General features: G+C 48.3%; 1 protein-coding gene across 1 annotated transcript in view; it reads left to right on the plus strand.

The window, feature by feature from the left end:
* SCRT2 (scratch family transcriptional repressor 2) overlaps window positions 1–17,843 on the plus strand; it is a 54,575-nt gene extending 36,732 nt beyond the window's left edge. The window contains exon 2 of the mRNA XM_069650944.1: window positions 10,350–17,843. Coding sequence (XP_069507045.1) covers window positions 10,350–11,056 — 707 coding nt within the window. The 3' untranslated portion in view covers window positions 11,057–17,843. The remainder of the gene's footprint in view (window positions 1–10,349) is intronic.
* The last annotated feature ends 2,108 nt before the right edge of the window (window positions 17,844–19,951 follow it).

The raw sequence follows: 19,951 nt of genomic DNA on the forward strand, positions 1-19,951 counted from the left end.
ATTTTTTAATCTTATTTTTATACTTTTATTTTTTATTTTTTATTAATTTATTGTGCAATAGCCAAAAATTGACTTTTAACACATTTAAGCACAACTGACAGACATACACTACACACACAGGGGTATGTAGGCACAAAAGTGGAGACAAGCCCACATTGCATACAATTACTCCTACACAGACCACCGAACAGTGCACAAAAACTACACATAAAGGCATGCTCCACTTCACACATACTGCCAGAAAGTGTGCTACCTGACAACCCACACATGATTATAATGATTGTTTGCGTTGCGCTGCGTTGTTTTGCTTCCAAGACAAACGCTATCCCCCATACACTACACAACCAATACACAGACACAATGTGCATGTGTATGCAAGCACACACACACACGCTTCTGGATGTGTTTTTTTCATGTAGATGTGTGATTAGTCAAGTGTTTACATTCCATCTCACAGTTCTAAAAGGGAAATCTGTCTCTTTTGTCTCCAGGTGTTGAATTTTGTTGAATGTCTTTAACTTAGATTGGCAACTTTCCATAAGCACCTGTCCCTAGTTTTTATCCCACCCTCCAGTACACCCCTGGATGCCCACGCTCACCTTTCCATCCACACCTAACCCTGCAGACTTCCGCTGGCTTTTATCCATTGGTTTCCAAAATCCTTTTTGGGCCTTTTAAGGGGCCTTAGCTCCTTTTCCGCCAGTGTCTTTGTCTTTCTATGGACATAAACAGCAGAAAGGGCCTGGGTTATAAGGCGGTGGCAGTGACGTCTTCCTGGCTGCCTTAATTTGGTTGGTTTTGTGTCACCCATCTCCAGCTCCCAGTGGGTTGTTGTGGTGGTTGAGTGAGTCAGGTTCTTGAGGGTGAGTCAGGGAGTGGTGGGCAGGGCAGGTTCTTGGGATGAGTCAAGGAGTGGTGAGCAGGTTCTTGAAGGTGAGACAGGGAGTGGTGGGGAGGTTCTTGCAGTGAGACAGGGAGTGGTGGGCAGGTCCTTGAGGGTGAGACAGGGAGTGGTGGGGAGGTTCTTGCAGTGAGACAGGGAGTGGTGAGCAGGTCCTTGAGGGTGAGTCAGGGAGTGGTGGGCAGGTTCTTGGGGTGAGTCAATGAGTGGTGAGCAGGTTCTTGGAGTGAGCCTGGGAGTGGTGGGCAGGTTCTTGGAGTGAGTCTGGGAGTGGTGGGCAGGTTCTTGGAGTGAGTCAGGGAGTGGTGGGCAGGTTCTTCAGGGTGAGTCAGGGAGTGGTGGCAGGGCAGGTCTTGGGGTGAGTCAACGAGTGGTTGGCAGGTTCTTCAGCGTGAGTCAGAGAGTGGTGGGGAGGTTCTTGCAGTGAGGTGAGGCAGTGAGTGGTGGGCAGGTTCTTGGAGTGAGTCAGGGAGTGGTTGGCTGGTTCTTGGAGTGAGTCAGGGAGTGGTGGGCAGGTTCTTGGATTGAGCTTGGGAGTGGTGGGCATGTTCTTGGATTGAGTTTGGGAGTGGTGGGCAGGTTCTTAGAGTGAGTGTGGGAGTGGTGGGCAGGTTCTTAGAGTGAGTATGGGAGTGGTGGGCAGGTTCTTTGAGTGAGTCAGGGAGTGGTTGGCAGGTTCTTACAGTGAGTGTGGGAGTGGTGGGCAGGTTCTTGGAGTGAGTCTGGGAGTCGTGGGCAGGTTCTTAGAGTGAGTGTGGGAGTGGTGGGCAGGTTCTTAGAGTGAATTTGGGAGTGGTGGGCAGGTTCTTGGAGTGAGTCAGGGAGTGGTGGGCAGGTTCTTCAGGGTGAGTCAGGGAGTGGTGGGCAGGCAAGGTCTTGGGGTGAGTCAACGAGTGGTGAGCAGGTTCTTGAGCGTGAGTCAGAGAGTGGTGGGGAGGTTCTTGCAGTGAGGTGAGGCAGGGAGTGGTGGGCAGGTTCTTGGAGTGAGTCAGGGAGTGGTGGGCAGGTTCTTGGAGTGAGTTTGGGAGTGGTGGGCAGGTTCTTGAGGATGAGTCAGGGAGTGGTGGGCAGGGCAGGTTCTTGGGGTGAGTCAATGAGTGGTGGGCAGGTTCTTGGAGTGTGTCTGGGAGTGGTGGGCAGGTTCTTGGAGTGAGTCTGGGAGTGGTGGGCAGGTTCTTGGAGTGAGTCAGGGAGTGGTGGGCAGGTTCTTCAGGGTGAGTCAGGGAGTAGTGGGCAGGTTCTTCAGGGTGAGTCTGGGAGTGGTGGGCAGGTTTTTCAGGGTGAGTCAGGGAGTGGTGGGCAGGGCAGGTCTTGGGGTGAGTCAACAAGTGGTTGGCAGGTTCTTGAGCGTGAGTCAGAGAGTGGTGGGGAGGTTCTTGCAGTGAGGTGAGGCAGGGAGTGGTGGGCAGGTTCTTGGGGTGAGTCAGAGAGTGATGGGGAGGTACTTGCAGTGAGGTGAGGCAGGGGGTGGTGGGCAGGTTCTTGGAGTGAGTCAGGGAGTGGTGGGCAGGTTCTTGGATTGAGTTTGGGAGTGGTGGGCAGGTTCTTGGATTGCGTTTGGGAGTGGTGGGCAGGTTCTTAGAGTGAGTGTGGGAGTGGTGGGCAGGTTCTTGGGGTGAGTCAGGGAGTGGTTGGCAGGTTCTTACAGTGAGTGTGGGAGTGGTGGGCAGGTTCTTGGAGTGAGTCTGGGAGTGGTGGGCAGGTTCTTAGAGTGAGTGTGGGAGTAGTGGGCAGGTTCTTGGAGTGAGTCTGGGAGTGGTGGGCAGGTTCCTAGAGTGAGTTTGGGAGTGGTGGGCAGGTTCTTGGAGTGAGTCAGGGAGTGGTGGGAAGGTTCTTCAGGGTGAGTCAGGGAGTGGTGGGCAGGCAAGGTCTTGGGGTGAGTCAACGAGTGGTGAGCAGGTTCTTGAGCGTGAGTCAGAGAGTGGTGGGGAGGTTCTTGCAGTGAGGTGAGGCAGGGAGTGGTGGGCAGGTTCTTGGAGGGAGCCAGTGAGTGGTTGGCAGGTTCTTGGAGTGAGTCAGGGAGTGGTGGGCAGGTTCTTGGATTGAGTTTGGGAGTGGTGGGCAGGTTCTTGAGGATGAGTCAGGGAGTGGTGGGCAGGTTCTTGGATTGAGTTTGGGAGTGGTGGGCAGGTTCTTGAGGATGAGTCAGGGAGTGGTGGGCAGGTTCTTGGAGTGAGTCTGGGAGTGGTGGGCAGGTTCTTGGAGTGAGTTTGGGAGTGGTGGGCAGGTTCTTGGATTGAGTTTGGGAGTGGTGGGCAGGTTCTTGGGGTGAGTCTGGGAGTGGTGGGCAGGTTCTTAGAGTGAGTGTGGGAGTAGTGGGCAGGTTCTTGGAGTGAGTCTGGGAGTGGTGGGCAGGTTCCTAGAGTGAGTTTGGGAGTGGTGGGCAGGTTCTTGGAGTGAGTCAGGGAGTGGTGGGAAGGTTCTTCAGGGTGAGTCAGGGAGTGGTGGGCAGGCAAGGTCTTGGGGTGAGTCAACGAGTGGTGAGCAGGTTCTTGAGCGTGAGTCAGAGAGTGGTGGGGAGGTTCTTGCAGTGAGGTGAGGCAGGGAGTGGTGGGCAGGTTCTTGGAGTGAGCCAGGGAGTGGTTGGCAGGTTCTTGGAGTGAGTCAGGGAGTGGTGGGCAGGTTCTTGGATTGAGTTTGGGGAGTGGTGGGCAGGTTCTTGAGGATGAGTCAGGGAGTGGTGGGCAGGTTCTTGGAGTGAGTCTGGGAGTGGTGGGCAGGTTCTTGGAGTGAGTTTGGGAGTGGTGGGCAGGTTCTTGGATTGAGTTTGGGAGTGGTGGGCAGGTTCTTGAGGATGAGTCAGGGCGTGGTGGGCAGGTTCTTGAGGATGAGAAGTTGGTGGAGTGGGTAGTCCCGCTGTTCATCTTTCTACGGACTGGCAAGACTCTATGCCTGTTCTGGGTGGAGCGGTGCCCTCCTTCTGTGCCCTCCTCGCCAGTTTGACTTTCTCTGGCTCTTCCCACCCTGTAAAACAAGAGGAACGGGTATGAGGTGATTTTAACGAATACAAAATGGAGAATAATTTTAATAAAGAAACAATAATAACAAAAAAATATCGAATTTTAGTTTAAAATGTGTGTGAGGTGGGGTAAGGGGTTAAAACGGGCAGGGAGGGGGTTGAGGTGGGTTTAAAAGCATAGGGAAATGGGAGGTTCGGAGGGACCCCCAAAATAAAATTTAAAAAAAACAAATTTGATATTTTTTGCTATAAAATGTTCGTTATTAAAGCATTCTCTGAAATGTAATTTGTTATAATCACGTGTAACCGAAGAGCGCCTCACCGGCACCATGTGCTTGCCCCGAAAGGGCACATGGCAGCACCCCACAACAGCGCATGGACTTCTTTGAGAGTGGAATGGATTATTTCAGTTAATCCGTCGCTATGTACCACAGCGCCACCTACTAGACATCGCTGGGAGTTCACCTCCAGTTTGACGACTAAATCAGCCTGGCAAAGCACTGTGCACATATATTCAGTGGCTGAAAATATGCAATGCAACTGCTGAGGGTGAAGAGGTTTGCACACAAGTTACTCTGCGCAATGTCTAAATGCAGCTCACAAAATGACACCACCCTTTTTCAGTGTGGTGTGGTGTGCTCAGGCACAAGTAAAAAGAGGGTCTTACATGGAGAGTGAAAAAGGGTGGGGCCGTGACTGGGGTGGATGATAGAAAGAGGGGGAGAGACAGAGAGATACACAGCGGGGAGAGAATTGAAAGCAAAGGAGAAAGAGTAAAAAGGACAAGAGAGAGCAAGAGAGACAAAGAGCAAATAGAAAAAACATATACACCCCACAAATAGACCATGCAAATAAATGAAAGGGACCCACATAAACTTGGAGACAAATAGAGAGAGACTTACCTTAAAAAGCGAACAGAAAGAAAGAAAAACAGAGGAGAACAAATCGAGAGACACAGGGAGTGAAACAAGTATCAGGTCAGACATGACATTAGTAGGAGTTTGAGGAAACCCGTGACACACAAATAGCGGTACAAGCGTGGGAGTGCGTGAGAGGGGCGAGAAGGAACAAGAGTCGAGGGGTAAAGAGGGAGGCCTTGAGAGAGTAGATATGAGTCACATAGGGCGGCGAGAGCACTGCCAGAATAAAGAGAGTAAGAGACAAAGAGACAAAGAGTCAGTGTTGTGTGAGGGCAAGAGACACGTGCGAGAAACAAAAGAAGAGTGAGGGTGAAAATGGAGTGAGGGAAAAGTATAGCTGATGCAAGAGATTAACGAGTAGTGGAGTTATGGAGTAGTGGCAGACAGGGAGACAGCCAGAGAAAGTGCGAGGGGGGGGGGGGGGGGGGGGGGGGGGGGGGAGAGAGAGAGAGAGAGAGAGAGAGAGAGAGAGAGAGAGAGAGAGAGAGAGAGAGAGAGAGAGAGAGAGAGAGAGAGAGAGAGAGAGAGAGAGAGAGAGAGAGAGAGAGAGAGAGAGAGAGAGAGAGAGAGAGAGAGAGAGAGAGAGAGAGAGAGAGAGAGAGAGAGAGAGAGAGAGAGAGAGAGAGAGAGAGAGAGAGAGAGAGAGAGAGAGAGAGAGAGAGAGAGAGAGAGAGAGAGAGAGAGAGAGAGAGAGAGAGAGAGAGAGAGAGAGAGAGAGAGAGAGAGAGAGAGAGAGAGAGAGAGGGTGTGAGGGTTTATTGAGAGAGACTTTCAGTGGGAAAGAGTTCCCAATATACCAACTGCCAAAGAAATGAAAGTCACAGAGACAGTCGCACCTCGAATATATCCAAATCCAACAGAAAGAGTTATACGTTAAAAGACAGAAAGGCTAAAGAGGCCGGGTGAAGTGGAGATGGAGCCATGGTGATGGGGAGGCCTATCCAGAGCGAGAGAGAAAAAGATGAGGGAGAGGCCCATCCAGAATGAGGAAGATATGGGAAAAAGTGCCCGGTAAAGTGGGGAAAGAGAAATGACGAGTGAGAGGCCCATCCAGAACGAGAGACAAAGGGTAAAATAGGCCCGGTAAAGTGGGGAAAGAGAAATGACGAGTGAGAGGCCCATCCAGAACGAGAGACAAAGGGTAAAGGAGGCCCGGTAAAGTGGGGAAAGAGAAATGACGAGGGGGAGGCCCATCCAGAACGAGAGACAAAGGGTAAAATAGGCCCGGTAAAGTGGGGAAAGAGAAATGACGAGGGAGAGGCCCATCCAGAATGAGGAAGATAAGGGAAAAGGGCCAGGTAAAGTGGGGAAAGAGAAATGACGAGGGGGAGGCCCATCCGGAACGAGAGACAAAGGGTGAAATAGGCCTGGTTCAAATGATCATGTACTCTTTTCTCCCCAATGGGGTGAGGGATACTCTCTGACTAGTTCTTTGCCATATGTGTGCGTCAGTTTATCTAATATATTTCTCTCATATGAAAACAGGGTGCCCAGTGAAGTGTTGTATACATTATTTAGGGTGTGTGTGTGTGTGTGTGAGTCTGTTTGCTTGGATAGTATGCTTGCGTCAGTGTGTGGCATGTATGAAAAGCATGGATGTGGAAGTGTGTGTGCAGTGTGTGTCTGAAGTCAATTTGTTTCATTGTCAATGGCGGGCGCCAGTCATAGATCCTGCTGGGGGAAAGAATTCAATGCAAACCTCATCATATCCAATCACTCCATCATCTAATCCAGATTCAAGCTGCACAAACACAGTAATAGGGCTCGGCCACCACTCAGCACTCATACAGCACTTCCCCACCCACCAGGGAAGTCTTGTCCATAATGAGCAACGAATCATCGACCCACCGATTTTGGACGAGCCGCCAAGCTAACCCAGTAAAAACAACAAGCATTGCCTCAGCTGCAACAAGTAGTGGAGGGAGCGCTCCTGGGCTGGCTTGAACTGTCAAACAGAAATGTGGTTTCAGTTTGCCAGTTCGTAACCCAGTGCATAATGTCCAATGGGCTATGCAAGGACAGGGGTGTCTTGCTTCCCCAGCCTTGCATGGCCCATTGGGGATGCAGGCTTGGCCAATGTAGATCTGAATGTCAGAGGGGGTGCTCCTGTGTCTCCCCGCACATTCAGAGCTTCAGGGGCGTACTTTGTGTGTGCATGTATAGGAACCAGGAAGCACTCGCTGGTTCTTGGTTCATGTTTATGTTGCACGGAAGCAGGAGAGCAATCGCAGGATCCTGGTGGAGCAGATTGTGGTTCGGGTCTGTGGCAAAGAAAAGAAATGTGTAGGTGTGTGTGTGTATGTGAATGTGTGTGTGGCTGCGTGTGTAGGAATGAGTGTATATTTGGGTGTGCACGTAAATGAGTGTATGTCATGTGGGCGCACATGTGAATGAGAGAATCTATGTTATGGATCCATGATTGACAGTGTATGGGTGCATGAAGGAATGTGAATGATTGTGTGAAAAATACACCTCCTCCCCCTGGGCCCACAAATGAGAGGCTTGCTCACTGTGCTGGTGAGTGGGCCTTTCATTTTGAAGGGTGAATCTGAGAGGCGCTGACCGGGCTGGTGAGCGCGCCTCTGATTTGGGGGCACCCTCTCCCCCTGCTCTACTGGGCATCAATGTTAAAGCAAATATGATATTTTGTTTGCATTAACCATGATGCCCAGTAAAGAAATGCCATGGCAGAGGCATAAAGTGAAAGCAGACTGGCTTATGGAATGCAGTCCAGTCTAGCCACATAACAACACTTGTCATGATTGCATGTTACGTGGCTAGTCTGGGCTGCCTTAATGCATCCAGTCTTGTTACATTTTATGCCTCTGGCATGGCATGTTTTGCTGGGCATCAATGTAAAAGCCAACATGCTAAGAGTTGTTGTGTGGCTGGACTGTCTGACGTTGCTGCAGCCAGCCTGGTTCTGTTTTCTGACAGTGGCATGGCATTTTTTACTGCCCATCAAATTTAAAGCAAACAATGAAGCTTATCATGTTTGCTTTAACCTTAAAAGCAGTAGAAAATGCCATGCAAGAGTCAGAAAACATAACCAGTAGGGCTGCTGCAATGAAAGTCAGTCCAGCCACATAATAACATTTATGTTTGCTTTAACCACGATGCCCAGTGAAAAAAATGCCATGCTAGTGTCAGAAAAGGTAAGCAGGCTGGCTGCAGCAATGTAATCCAGTCTAGCCACACAATAACACTTGTCATGTTTGTTTTCACGATGATGCCCAGTAAAAAAATGCCATGCCAGAGGCAGGAAATTTAACCAGATTGGCTGCAGCAATGCATTCCAGTCTAGCCAACTAGCAACACTTATAATGTAGGCATGATAAGTGTTGGTATGTGGCTTGACTGGCTTAAATTGCTGGAGCCAGTCTGGTTAGGTTTTCTTAATGTGGCACTGGGATAGCATTTGTTACTGGGCAACTTGTTTAAACATAATAGTAGTTATGTACCGAGATGGGCATACATTGCTGAAGTCACATTGGTTATGTTTTCTTTCTGTGGATTTTCCTAGGCACCAAGGGTAAACTAAACATGAGTGTTATTACGTAGCCAGACTACACTACATTTGCGATATATTTTGTAATTGCGGCATTGGAATTTTTTTACCTGCAAAGCCCACAGAAGCATGTTCTTTTATAGTAATTCTGGCATGCATTGGTGCAACTTGCTTGGACATGTATGGCACAGCCAGCATGAACATTATTTTATACTGGCATATATTGTGGGCAAAGTCATCATGAAAATGAGTTGGAAAATGCTCTGTCCGCTGTTGCTTACTTGCATATATTGGATTTTGTCATGTGTTACCCTACAAAACCAAATATAAACTATGGCTTTTCCCCTAATTTAAAAAAACATTTTCACAGGGGAAGAACCCCAAAGGCCCCACCCGCACCCCAAGTCTACTACCCTGGTTGGTTCGGGCTCCCTCGCTATGCTCAGTCGCTTACACATTGTCATGTGAAAGATATACGCTCCTCCAATTAAAAAGTCACAAGCCGCCACTGCCACACACCCACACACCAGCTCGCCGTCGCGCTCTCTGAGATGGCTCAGTGCCTGCAATGGGGGTTTGGGGGATGTAGGTGTTTATGAATCGAGGCTGGTCCTAAGGACGCTTTGCACAATAATGCCAAGTTTGTGGGATACTTGCTTACTATAGATAGTCCTGCCACGGTGCAAAGCTTCCTATTTCTGCCTCTTAGGGAAGAAACAGAAAAAGGTTTTTTGCCTTTACCCGAAGTAGAAACATTTGTGCAAATAGTGGACACGAGTAGATTGGTTAGATTAGTTATGCAAGGTGATTAGTTATGCAAGGTGATTTGACGTACGTGTGAGTTCAGGTACACGTAGATTGGTTAGATTAGTTATGCAAGGTGATTAGTTATGCAAGGTGATTTGACGTACGTGTGAGTTCAGGTACACTTAGATTGGTTAGATTAGTTATGCAAGGTGATTTGACGCACGTGTGAGTTCAGGTACACTAAAACACCAGAAGATTAATTTCACATGGAACTAGGATTAAACTCCAGCACGAAGACACTGTAAATATGCTCAGATAACACCGACCGGAAGTTAACTTGAAAGCACGATCATGCGTTTAGTGCAACATCATTACTCGGGAGATTAGTTTGCCATGGAATTATCTTGATAATAAGTTCATTCATTTAAAATGAAATGATTGTGCCCATAAACGTCTCAATTGAAAGGGTTGTACACGGACTAGCAACCGAGTCTTCGGTACTAAGCGAGTGGGGCCTGTGGGCGGCAGCACCTTCCGTTTGCAGGGGTAGGTGCTGCCCTCTAGAGGCAGAAGTTGAAGTTGCTTCTGCGAGGCCTAGGACTCCAGTGGTGACTACGTTATGACTATCCACAATACACTGCTTCAAGATGGCGCAGAGTATTTTCCACATCCAGCTTTGCGAGAATTCTAAAGTAAAACCCAGGAGCAAGCGGGATCTATTTTACAAATTAAAGATGGTGGGTTACGCAAGTTTTCTATTTTTTGTAACTTTTAACATATGTTTTTATTTTATTGATCGTATACCAACCGTAGCAGTCTTGATGAGTGATCGAGGGACCGTATGCAGGGGCTGCTAGTGCCTCTGAAAGGCCTCTTGTTGTGTTATAGAGCCACTCTACTCCCTCCTACCCTACTTCCAGCATCTCTAATTCTTTTCTCCTCCATTTCACTGTTTGCTTCCTCTTTTACTTCTGCTTTTACCGCTACTCATACCTCTTATTCCCTCTCACACCTTGATCCCTCTTCTCTCTCACCAATCCTCGTCTATAATGTAAATTGTTTCTTGTACTGTTTTCTGGTTTGATTCAATGTGTTATCTAATGCTTGTTGTATCTAATGTTTGTTGTATCTTGCTTGTTCCTCTTGCAAAGCGTTTTGGATTAAAACGCTATATAAATTCAATAAAATACAAATACAAATAATGTTAGGCTTTTCTCCCGACTGTGCTTGACATGTGACTGAATCTGCTCGCGTTCCACCAGCAGTACCTTTAATGCTGCTCAGTTCACCATGATGTCTTCTTTTACTCGACAGGTTACATTGAGCACTGCCTCACTTCGACCCCATACAAGAGTGGGAAGCCACCTGCACTTCGGCCTCCGTCCCCGGATCCTCTCTATACCCCGCCCCATGATGACTTCAGTGAGCCGGACAGCCCCCACTCCAGCATTTCTGCAGGCTACTTCAGCGGTGAGGCAGCCGTCACAGACAGCTACTCCATGGACTCCTTCTTCATTAGCGATGGGCGGTCAAGGCGTCCAGGCAAGAGCCCAGGTTGTGGCATCCAGCGCCACGCCTGCAGTGAATGTGGGAAGAGCTACGCCACCTCCTCCAACCTCAGCCGGCACAAGCAGACCCACCGCAGCCTGGACAGCAAGATGGCACGCAAGTGTCCCACCTGCAACAAGACCTATGTGTCCATGCCTGCCCTAGCCATGCACCTGCTGACACACAACCTGAAGCACAAGTGTGATGTGTGCAGCAAGGCCTTCAGCCGGCCTTGGCTTCTGCAAGGGCATATGCGCTCGCACACGGGAGAGAAGCCCTTTGGCTGCTCACACTGTGGCAAAGCTTTCGCTGACCGTTCAAACCTGCGGGCTCACATGCAGACCCACTCGGCCTTCAAGCACTACAAGTGCAAGCGTTGTGAGAAGACCTTCGCTCTCAAATCCTACCTTAACAAGCACTACGAGTCTGCGTGTTTTAAGGGCTCTGAGCATGAATTTGACGAAGAGAATTAATCCATGCAGAGGAGAAAAAGTAGACAATGGACCTTGGGGCATGTGCGGGAGGGAAAGGTGGGAAGATTAGGCAGTAGGCAGAGAGGGCTGCTATTCTCTTGTCGTAGTGTACCTTCTTCAGATGATACAGGGTACAAGGACTTAGCGGTGCAGAGGAGAACAGCATGAGGGCTGGGAATCCCTCGCTGAACACTGCTTCAGCTCTGCACTGGCCCATCACACCCAGGAGCACGCCAAGTCCTGGCCACTTACCTCCACCGCCAGCACTTTTTGGACCTCTTCAGGGCAAATACCTACTTTCAGGTACACTATGGTGACAAAGTTTAGCGCTTCCTTCTTCCTGCTAGGACCCCCTATGAGAGGACTTTCAGCTAAGAAATTCACACAGTGAGGGGCCCAAGGCAATACATTCTCATCGATAGGGGCACCAGCCTATCCTTTTGGTAGAGACAGCCCAGGCAGGACATCCCCTGGTGGTGGAGCTTTCAGAAGGATATCTTCCTGGGCAGGGACTGCAGGCAGGATATCCTTTTGGGGACTCCACACAGGATATCAGCCTGGAGAGGTGGCCCAGACCGGATGTAATCCTAGGGGAGGGGCTACAGACAGGATGTCATCCTAGGAGAGCGGCTCAGACAGGATGTCATCCTAGGGGAGGCGCTCCGCTCAAGATGCTTTTTTGCCAGTTATCTTCCAGGTAATGGGCTACACGTTTCATATTTGGGGGAGCAATGACAGGGATGATAGTCTCAAGGGGGAGGGTCCCTTTCTAGAATATGTGTGTGGAGTTGCACCGTGCATGATTTTCAGAGGAGTGAGAGCAATTATCCTCATGTTTTAATACATAGAATTAGTTTAGGGGGGGACATTGCCGCCATCCTTATGAAACCTTAGCCCATACACTTACCAACCAACGCAACCTCTACAGAATTGTATGCAATGCTATTCCTCCAGTTCTCTGGGGAATTATGCTTTACGTCATCAATCTTGGTCCTACCATTAGCAGCACTGAAAACACGTGAACTATGAAACCGAAACAGTATTCTGAACTGTAGCACACATCAGGGACACGCGCCACCTTGGTGGGCCTCCTCCACAAGCCGCGGGCCCGCTGCCGGCGCAACGCAGTGTTTACTGAGAACTCATTGTATTTTTTTTAACCACTATGCTATTTATTGCTTTTGTTACCTTGGGAACAAGTATTTATTTTGTATGGTGCCAATCTTATCCAGCGCTGTACGAGGGATTGTCAGGGAGGCTGGTCTGTGGCATAGGAGCATGGCAGAGAGGACATCCCATCCAAAAAATAGTGTTTCCCGCTTCCTGGTGTCACCTGATCCAGGTCTTCCCAGACTGGAGGCCATTCCCTCCCTTAAAGCCTAGGCCGGTGCAAATTGTCCGCTTCACTGCCCTACTGGCCTGAGATTGAATGCTCACATATGCAATAAGGAAGGCTTGGATATCCCCCGCTTCTACGCCGTACCATACCCTACGGCAACCACCCCCCATGTCCCAACAACCAGAGGAATGCAGAAATGGAGTCAGTTAACTTAATAGCCCCTTATCACCCCAGAAGAGTCATCCTCTTCCATAGTCCACTCCTTTTTTTCTGATTGACCGTTGGACCGGTGTTGAGTTCTGAGACGCTGGGGACGGGTTTTTGCCCGGCCTGTCTGGGCGGTACCTTGCGTTCTCACTCTGCCTGACCGTATTCTTGGCTCCTCTGCCAGTCCATACTTCTGAGTGGCCACCAGCTGCACACATTACGGTTTGGCCGCTGTTTGCGCCTAGTCTGGCATTATTTGCACATGTGTATTTTATTGCCCCGCCCTCCATGTCGGGCATTTTGAGTGGCCCCTCTTTGCCAGTGTCAGATCTCGACATGGCAGAGGCCCCCGCGTCCCTGAAGCCATGCCCCTCAGAAGACGGGCAGCAAGAGTGTGAACTGTGCCCAGTAGAGTATGGCTTCTTCTTTATAAACATTAAGGCGATACACTGGGCTTCCCCCAATATATTCGAGGACTAGTAATAACAGACGAAGACGTATACCCATGGTCCAAAAACCATGCCCTCCCCACCACTGAGCTGCGCATGGGCGCCCCCTGGGGGCCGGGAACCAGTCAGCTTTCAGCTGCATCATCGGAGGGCCCCAGGAAGATCACATGCCCACTCTCTCCCTATGCCCCTGGGACTTACATGCCACCCTCCTCATGCTATCCCGTGGAGCTGGCACTCTCCCCCCCACCCCTCCCAGTGTACCCTGGAGATTACAGGTTCTCCTAGGGGGCTGGCATCCCTTGGTCCCCTAATGGGGTTTCAGGTGCCCTCCCTCTGTGTTCCGCAGACTCTCTGCATGCCATCTAGAGGTGTTCTCTGACAGCCTTCATGAAGTGCCAACCCAAAACTCGCAGACCAGTGTACACCTGGCACTCCCTCGACAGACGCCACCTCAGCTTGGTACCAGGAAAGAAATGTTGATTTTAATTGTTATTTAATGATGTATATTTAATATGTGCTAATTTATTTTATTTAATATTTATCGAAAAGTGTTAAATGTTTGCTCAAACAGAACGCGGAGGCACCTTGTGGCCCCGTGCATCGTCTCCTAGAATTGGGACAATTCAAACCTGTTGAAGCTCATGGTTCCTTCTACCAAAACAAGCCCCCGCTCTACCCCCTCACCTAACCCCCCTTCCCCCCAGCCCCAAGTGTACATTTGGCATTCTGGCATCATTCACAACAAGCTGGGCTTGGAATCAGGCATATATATTTCCATGAGTGTCTCTGCCTGTGATTGGTCCATCCATGGTAACACACGATTACATTGTTATTTCCAAGTCCCAGTTTTCTACTCCGTCGCCACCAGTGCAAATTAGGTGAGGCTTCTCGGGCAAGGATGGGGCCAGGAGCAGGCATTGGTCTTGGGGCGGGGTTTGCCTAAGAACAGGGATAGGCCTTGAGGGAAGGATGGGCCTTTGGCACATTATAATTGAGCTCATAACAATGCCTGCCATCATGCAGGAAAGCACTGCACTTATTAACGTTTCAATGTATTATCCTGCTTAAATATATCTTTACAAAACATCCCACAAGCACAAAATTGCACTTTTTTTCTTGATTAATCGGTAGAGGGTTCCTAATTGAAATGTTGAGTGCAGTTGGGACTCTGACCTTCCTTGTGGTCCATAGACGTAGACTATGTACTGGAATAGCAGTCACTATTTCCCACAAATGGGTGTATCGCTGATTCTAAACTGAAATGGTGGTACCCAAGTTCCTCGTGGTGAATCGATAGTGGTTCCAAGAACAGTACTGGTGCCATTGGGCAGGTGTCCAAAACGCAATCTCACATGGGAAAGAGAGGTGAACGAATGCATATTCTCAAGCTCTATCCAACAAGCAATCTCACATGGGAAAGAGTGGTGAGCGTATGTATAGCCTCAAGCTCTATCCAACAAGCAATCTCACATGGGAAAGAGTGGTGAGCGTATGTATAGCCTCAAGCTCTATCCAACAAGCAATCTCACATGGGAAAGAGTGGTGAATGTATCCATAGTCTCATGCTCTATCCAACAAGCAATCTCACATGGGAAAGAGTGGTGAGCGTATGTATAGCCTCAAGCTCTATCCAACAAGCAATCTCACATGGGAAAGAGTGGTGAGCGTATGTATAGCCTCAAGCTCTATCCAACAAGCAATCTCACATGGGAAAGAGTGGTGAACGTATCCATATCCTCATGCTCCATCCAACAAGCAATCTCACATGGGAAAGAGTGGTGAGCGTATGCATACCCTCATGCTCCATCCAACAAGCAATCTCACATGGGAAAGAGTGGTGACCATATGCATACCCTCAAGCTCTATCCAACAAGCAATCTCACATGGGAAAGAGCGGTGAACGTATGCATACCCTCATGCTGCATCCAACAAGCAATCTCACATGGGAAAGAGCGGTGAACGTATGCCTACCCTCATGCTCCATCCAACAAGCAATCTCACATGGGAAAGAGTGGTGAACGTATGCCTACCCTCATGCTCCATCCAACAAGCAATCTCACGTGGGAAAGAGTGGTGAACGTATGCCTACCCTCATGCTCCATCCAACAAGCAATCTCACATGGGAAAGAGTGGTGAACGTATGCCTACCCTCATACTCCATCTAACAAGCAATCTCACATGGGAAAGAGTGGTGAACGTATCCATAGCCTCATGCTCCATCCAACAAGCAATCTCACATGGGAATGAGTGGTGAACGTATGCCTACCCTCATGCTCCATCCAACAAGCAATCTCACATGGGAAAGAGTGGTGAATGTATCCATAGTCTCATGCTCCATCCATCAAGCAATCTCACATGGGAAAGAGTGGTGAACGTATGCCTACCCTCATGCTCCATCCAACAAGCAATCTCACATGGGAAAGAGTGGTGAACGTATGCATACCCTCATGCTCCATCCAACAAGCAATCTCACATGGGAAAGAGCGGTGAACGTATGCATACCCTCATGCTCCATCCGACAAGTAATCTCACATGGGAAAGAGCGGTGAACATATGCATACCCTCATGCTCCATCTGACAAGCAATCTCACATGGGAAAAAGCGGTGAACGTATGCATACCTTCATGCTCCATCCAACAAGCAATCTCACATGGGAAAGAGTGGTGAACGTATGCATAGCCTCAAGCTCTATCCAACAAGCAATCTCACATGGTAAAGAGTGGTGAATGTATGCATAGCCTCAAGCTCTATCCAACAAGCAATCTCATATGGGAAAGAGTGGTGAACATATCCATAGCCTCATGCTCCATCCAACAAGCAATCTCACATGGGAAAGAGTGGTGAACGTATACCTACCCTCATGCTCCATCCAACAAGCAGTCTCACATGGGAAAGAGTGGTGAACGTATGCATACCCTCATGCTCCATCCAACAAGCAATCTCACATGGGAAAGAGCGATGAACGTATACATACCCTCATGCTCCATCCAACAAGCAATCTCACATGGGAAAGAGTGGTGAACGTATGCATACCCTCATGCTCCATCCAACAAGCAATCTCACATGGGAAAGAGCGGTGAACGTATGCATACCCTCATGCTCCGTCCAACAAGCAATCTCACACAGGGAAAGAGTGGTGAATGTATGCATAGCCTCAAGCTCTATCCAACAAGCAATCTCACATGGGAAAGAGTGGTGAACATATCCATAGCCTCATGCTCTATCCAACAAGCAATTTCACATGGGAAAAAGTGGTGAATGTATACCTACCCTCATGCTCCATCCAACAAGCAATCTCACATCGGAAAGAGTGGTGAACGTATCCATAGCCTCATGCTCTAGCCAACAAGCAATCTCACATGGGAAAGAGCGGTGAATGTATGCATACCCTCATGCTCCATCCAACAAGCAATCTCACATGGGGAAGCGTGGTGAAAGAATGCCTACCCTCATGCTGCATCCAACAAGCAATCTCACATGGGAAACAGTGGTGAACATATGCACACCCTCATGCTCCATCCAACAAGCAATCTCACATGGGAAACAGTGGTGAACGTATCCATAGCCGCATGCTCTATCCAACAAGCAATCTCACATGGGAAAGAGTGGTGAACGTATGCATAACCTCATGCTCCATCCAACAAGCAATCTCACATGGGAAAGAGTGGTGAACGTATCCATAGCCTCATGCTGTATCCAACAAGCAATCTCACATGGGAAAGAGCGGTGAACATATGCACACCCTCATGCTCCATCCAACAAGCAATCTCACATGGGGAAGCATGGTGAACATATGAATACCCTTATGCTCCATCTAACATGCAATATCACATGGGAAAGCCTGGTGAACATATGCATATCCCTAAACTCCATCCAATAAGCAATCTCACATGGGAAAGAGTGGTGAACGTATGCATACCCTCATGCTCAACCTCGTTCACTTGAAAAAGTTGTATGAGGGAATTTTCATTAGGTCATCTGGATGTCCTTCAGAAATTGGAATGGTAATTGATTCGAAAGCTAAAGCCAATGGCACTCGGAATTCCCTGCATTCATTGACTTGGACATGCAGCACATTGTTGAGCAATCTGAATTTTCGTTGTCATTGGCATGTAAGTTATGAATCAAATAGGATTTCTATTTAAGATATATAAGTGGCCAGATAATCTGAAATCAAAATATTTAAATGTTCCCGGCTCCAAATTGCATGCTATGTACATATGAACAAAAGCCGCCTCTCACACATTAGAATTCCTAAATACACGCCGAGTGCACGGCTACTGGCCACCACACATCCCTTTGAACGGTACTCCTGCTACACATGCAGATCACCCTGTTACGCACCCGTGTGTGCACACACACCAACTTCCATAAGTACAAATGGTCTATGCATATCCGTTACATGTTTCCCCTTGGTGTGCGAGCAGATCCAACACTGAGTACACACACACGCGCGCGCGCGCACTCATACACAACCCTGCCCATACAGATGCTGCTCACATAACCCCCTTATGTACATTCAAACCCACACTGTACAGATGCAGGCCTGTGTTGTCATTCTTCACTCACCTTTCGAGCAAAAGGGAACCCGCCCTGCAAGGAGAAGGGCTTGTCCCCCACTCGTAGGCGCTGCTCTGTCTATTGTAATATAGGAAGAAACTACGACAGCAATAATTACCGTGCATGTGTCTTTTATCTGCCAATTTTTGTATACGAATACAACTGACTTATTGTTACCTGCAGTGTTCAATGCAATGCATTTCAGGGAGAATAAAGGCTCAGTCACTTACCTGTGTCTCTAAGGGGCTTCCTTTACCTTCCTCCCTACTTTCATATTCTCGTCTGTAACGCAACGCCAGGATGGCTAACCTAACTGTGGAAGACATTGTGGGACGAGAAACATCAAGTTACGGCGTATATAACATACATGCTGTTTCTTTTCACAAGAAGAAACACTGCCAGATGGCAACCTTCTACATCAACGATCTTGCATCTTGCTCTATCGAAATGTCTATTGTCCTCCAGTGGGACACTTCTCTACATCAGAGTCTTCTTCAATCCAAGAATCTTTGTGACTAGTTGGCTTACCAAGCAATTGGGCTACTGCAACAGCCTGCATCACCTGCAGCACTACAACAGGGTTGCCAAATTATAGCCGCCCACTTGCATTGGCAAGGAGATTTTATGAAGGGCGAGTATCAGGTGCTTGTTATTCAACCTTGCAGATGAGTATGGGTGTGTTCGAAACTTTTATTTGACATGTACTGCCAACAAACATTGTTGGCAGTAAATGTCAAATAAACGTTTCACTGTGCATGACCTTTGTGTGACAGCATTTCACCAAATATGAAATGTGCTTATGGTGACAGACACCAATTTACAGAAAACACTGGTAAATATTTTGTCTCCCGTCACCATGGGGTGAGTGCATTTCTCTTGGGTCGAGTATGTAAACTAAGGAACTCGCTCTCCTGGGATTTTTAAGATTTCGTGTGGCCTATTTACAGGAGGGGACAGCAGGCCTCCACAGCTGCACTGACCGACTTGTCCACTTCTCCACTAGGGTTGTGCAAAGTTTACATTGCACCTCAGAGTTGTGAAAAGTTCCCAACTTTTACAAAATGTGAAGTTAAAGGTTTTTTCTTCTTTGCATATTATATATAGCGATATATGACATGTATATAGTATCCTCTAAGGATGTCTCCTCATTGGGTATTGATTATGCACACTGGCCCATGTGCACAGAAACCCTTGCCATGAGCCAAGCAATGCCCTCTCGACTCCACCTTTTCTGAAGTTGGGAAGGTTCCCAGTTTGAGGGACAGAAACATGATCACAAGAAGCCTCTTACCCCAATGGAATGACAGAGAACACAGCCATTGTATCCTGAAATCAAATTCTGAGGCTGAACAAATGAGTATATGTGGTTCAAGGTTGCAAACAGTTTAATGTTAGGGTGAGTGGTGTGAACATTTAAATGAGCAGCAAACCCAGTGAGCATTGTGTTTAGTGATTCAAGCACGCAAACCTTCCATTACAGGCATACACATATCTGTTGTTATTCTTATGTTACCAAATGCTCTTTGCTTGTATGAAAAGTAGGCAGAAACCCTCATAGGTGCTGCTTGACCCCTTATTCTATCTTACAGGGGGCAGGAACTCTCGTAGGTGCTGCTTGACCCCTTAGTCTATCTTACAGGGGGCAGGAACTCTCGTAGGTGCTGCTTGGCCCCTTAGTCTATCTTACAGGGGGCAGGAACCCTCGTAGGTGCTGCTTGACCCCTTAGTCTATCTTACATGGGGCAGGAACCCTCGTAGGTGCTGCTTGACCCCTTAGTCTATCTTACAGGGGGCAGGAACTCTCGTAGGTGCTGCTTGACCCCTTAGTCTATCTTACAGGGGGCAGGAACTCTCGTAGGTGCTGCTTGGCCCCTTAGTCTATCTTACAGGGGGCAGGAACCCTCGTAGGTGCTGCTTGACCCCTTAGTCTATCTTACATGGGGCAGGAACCCTCGTAGGTGCTGCTTGACCCCTTAGTCTATCTTACAGGGGGCAGGAACTCTCGTAGGTGCTGCTTGACCCCTTAATCTATCTTACAGGGGGCAGGAACCCTCGTAGGTGCTGCTTGACCCCTTAGTCTATCTCATAGGGTTATTCAAAAAGAGTACATCAGGAAATAATGTATATTATTATTCTAGGTTTTATTAATGTGCTTTACTCAGTGAGACACATGTAATGTTCTTATTATATCTATAATATACACCGGAAGTGATCACTAGAAATGAACATTGCAACATTTTAAAAAGAAACAATGTACACTGCTAGTTCAGATAAATACGTTCCTAGCTTCTTTTGCCATGAAGACACACGTTTCTTTGTGTCTCAAAATGCCCTTCC

This window comes from Ambystoma mexicanum, chromosome 3p (assembly GCF_040938575.1).
Source record: "Ambystoma mexicanum isolate Mex_15411 chromosome 3p, UKY_AmexF1_1, whole genome shotgun sequence".
NCBI lineage: Eukaryota > Metazoa > Chordata > Amphibia > Caudata > Ambystomatidae > Ambystoma > Ambystoma mexicanum.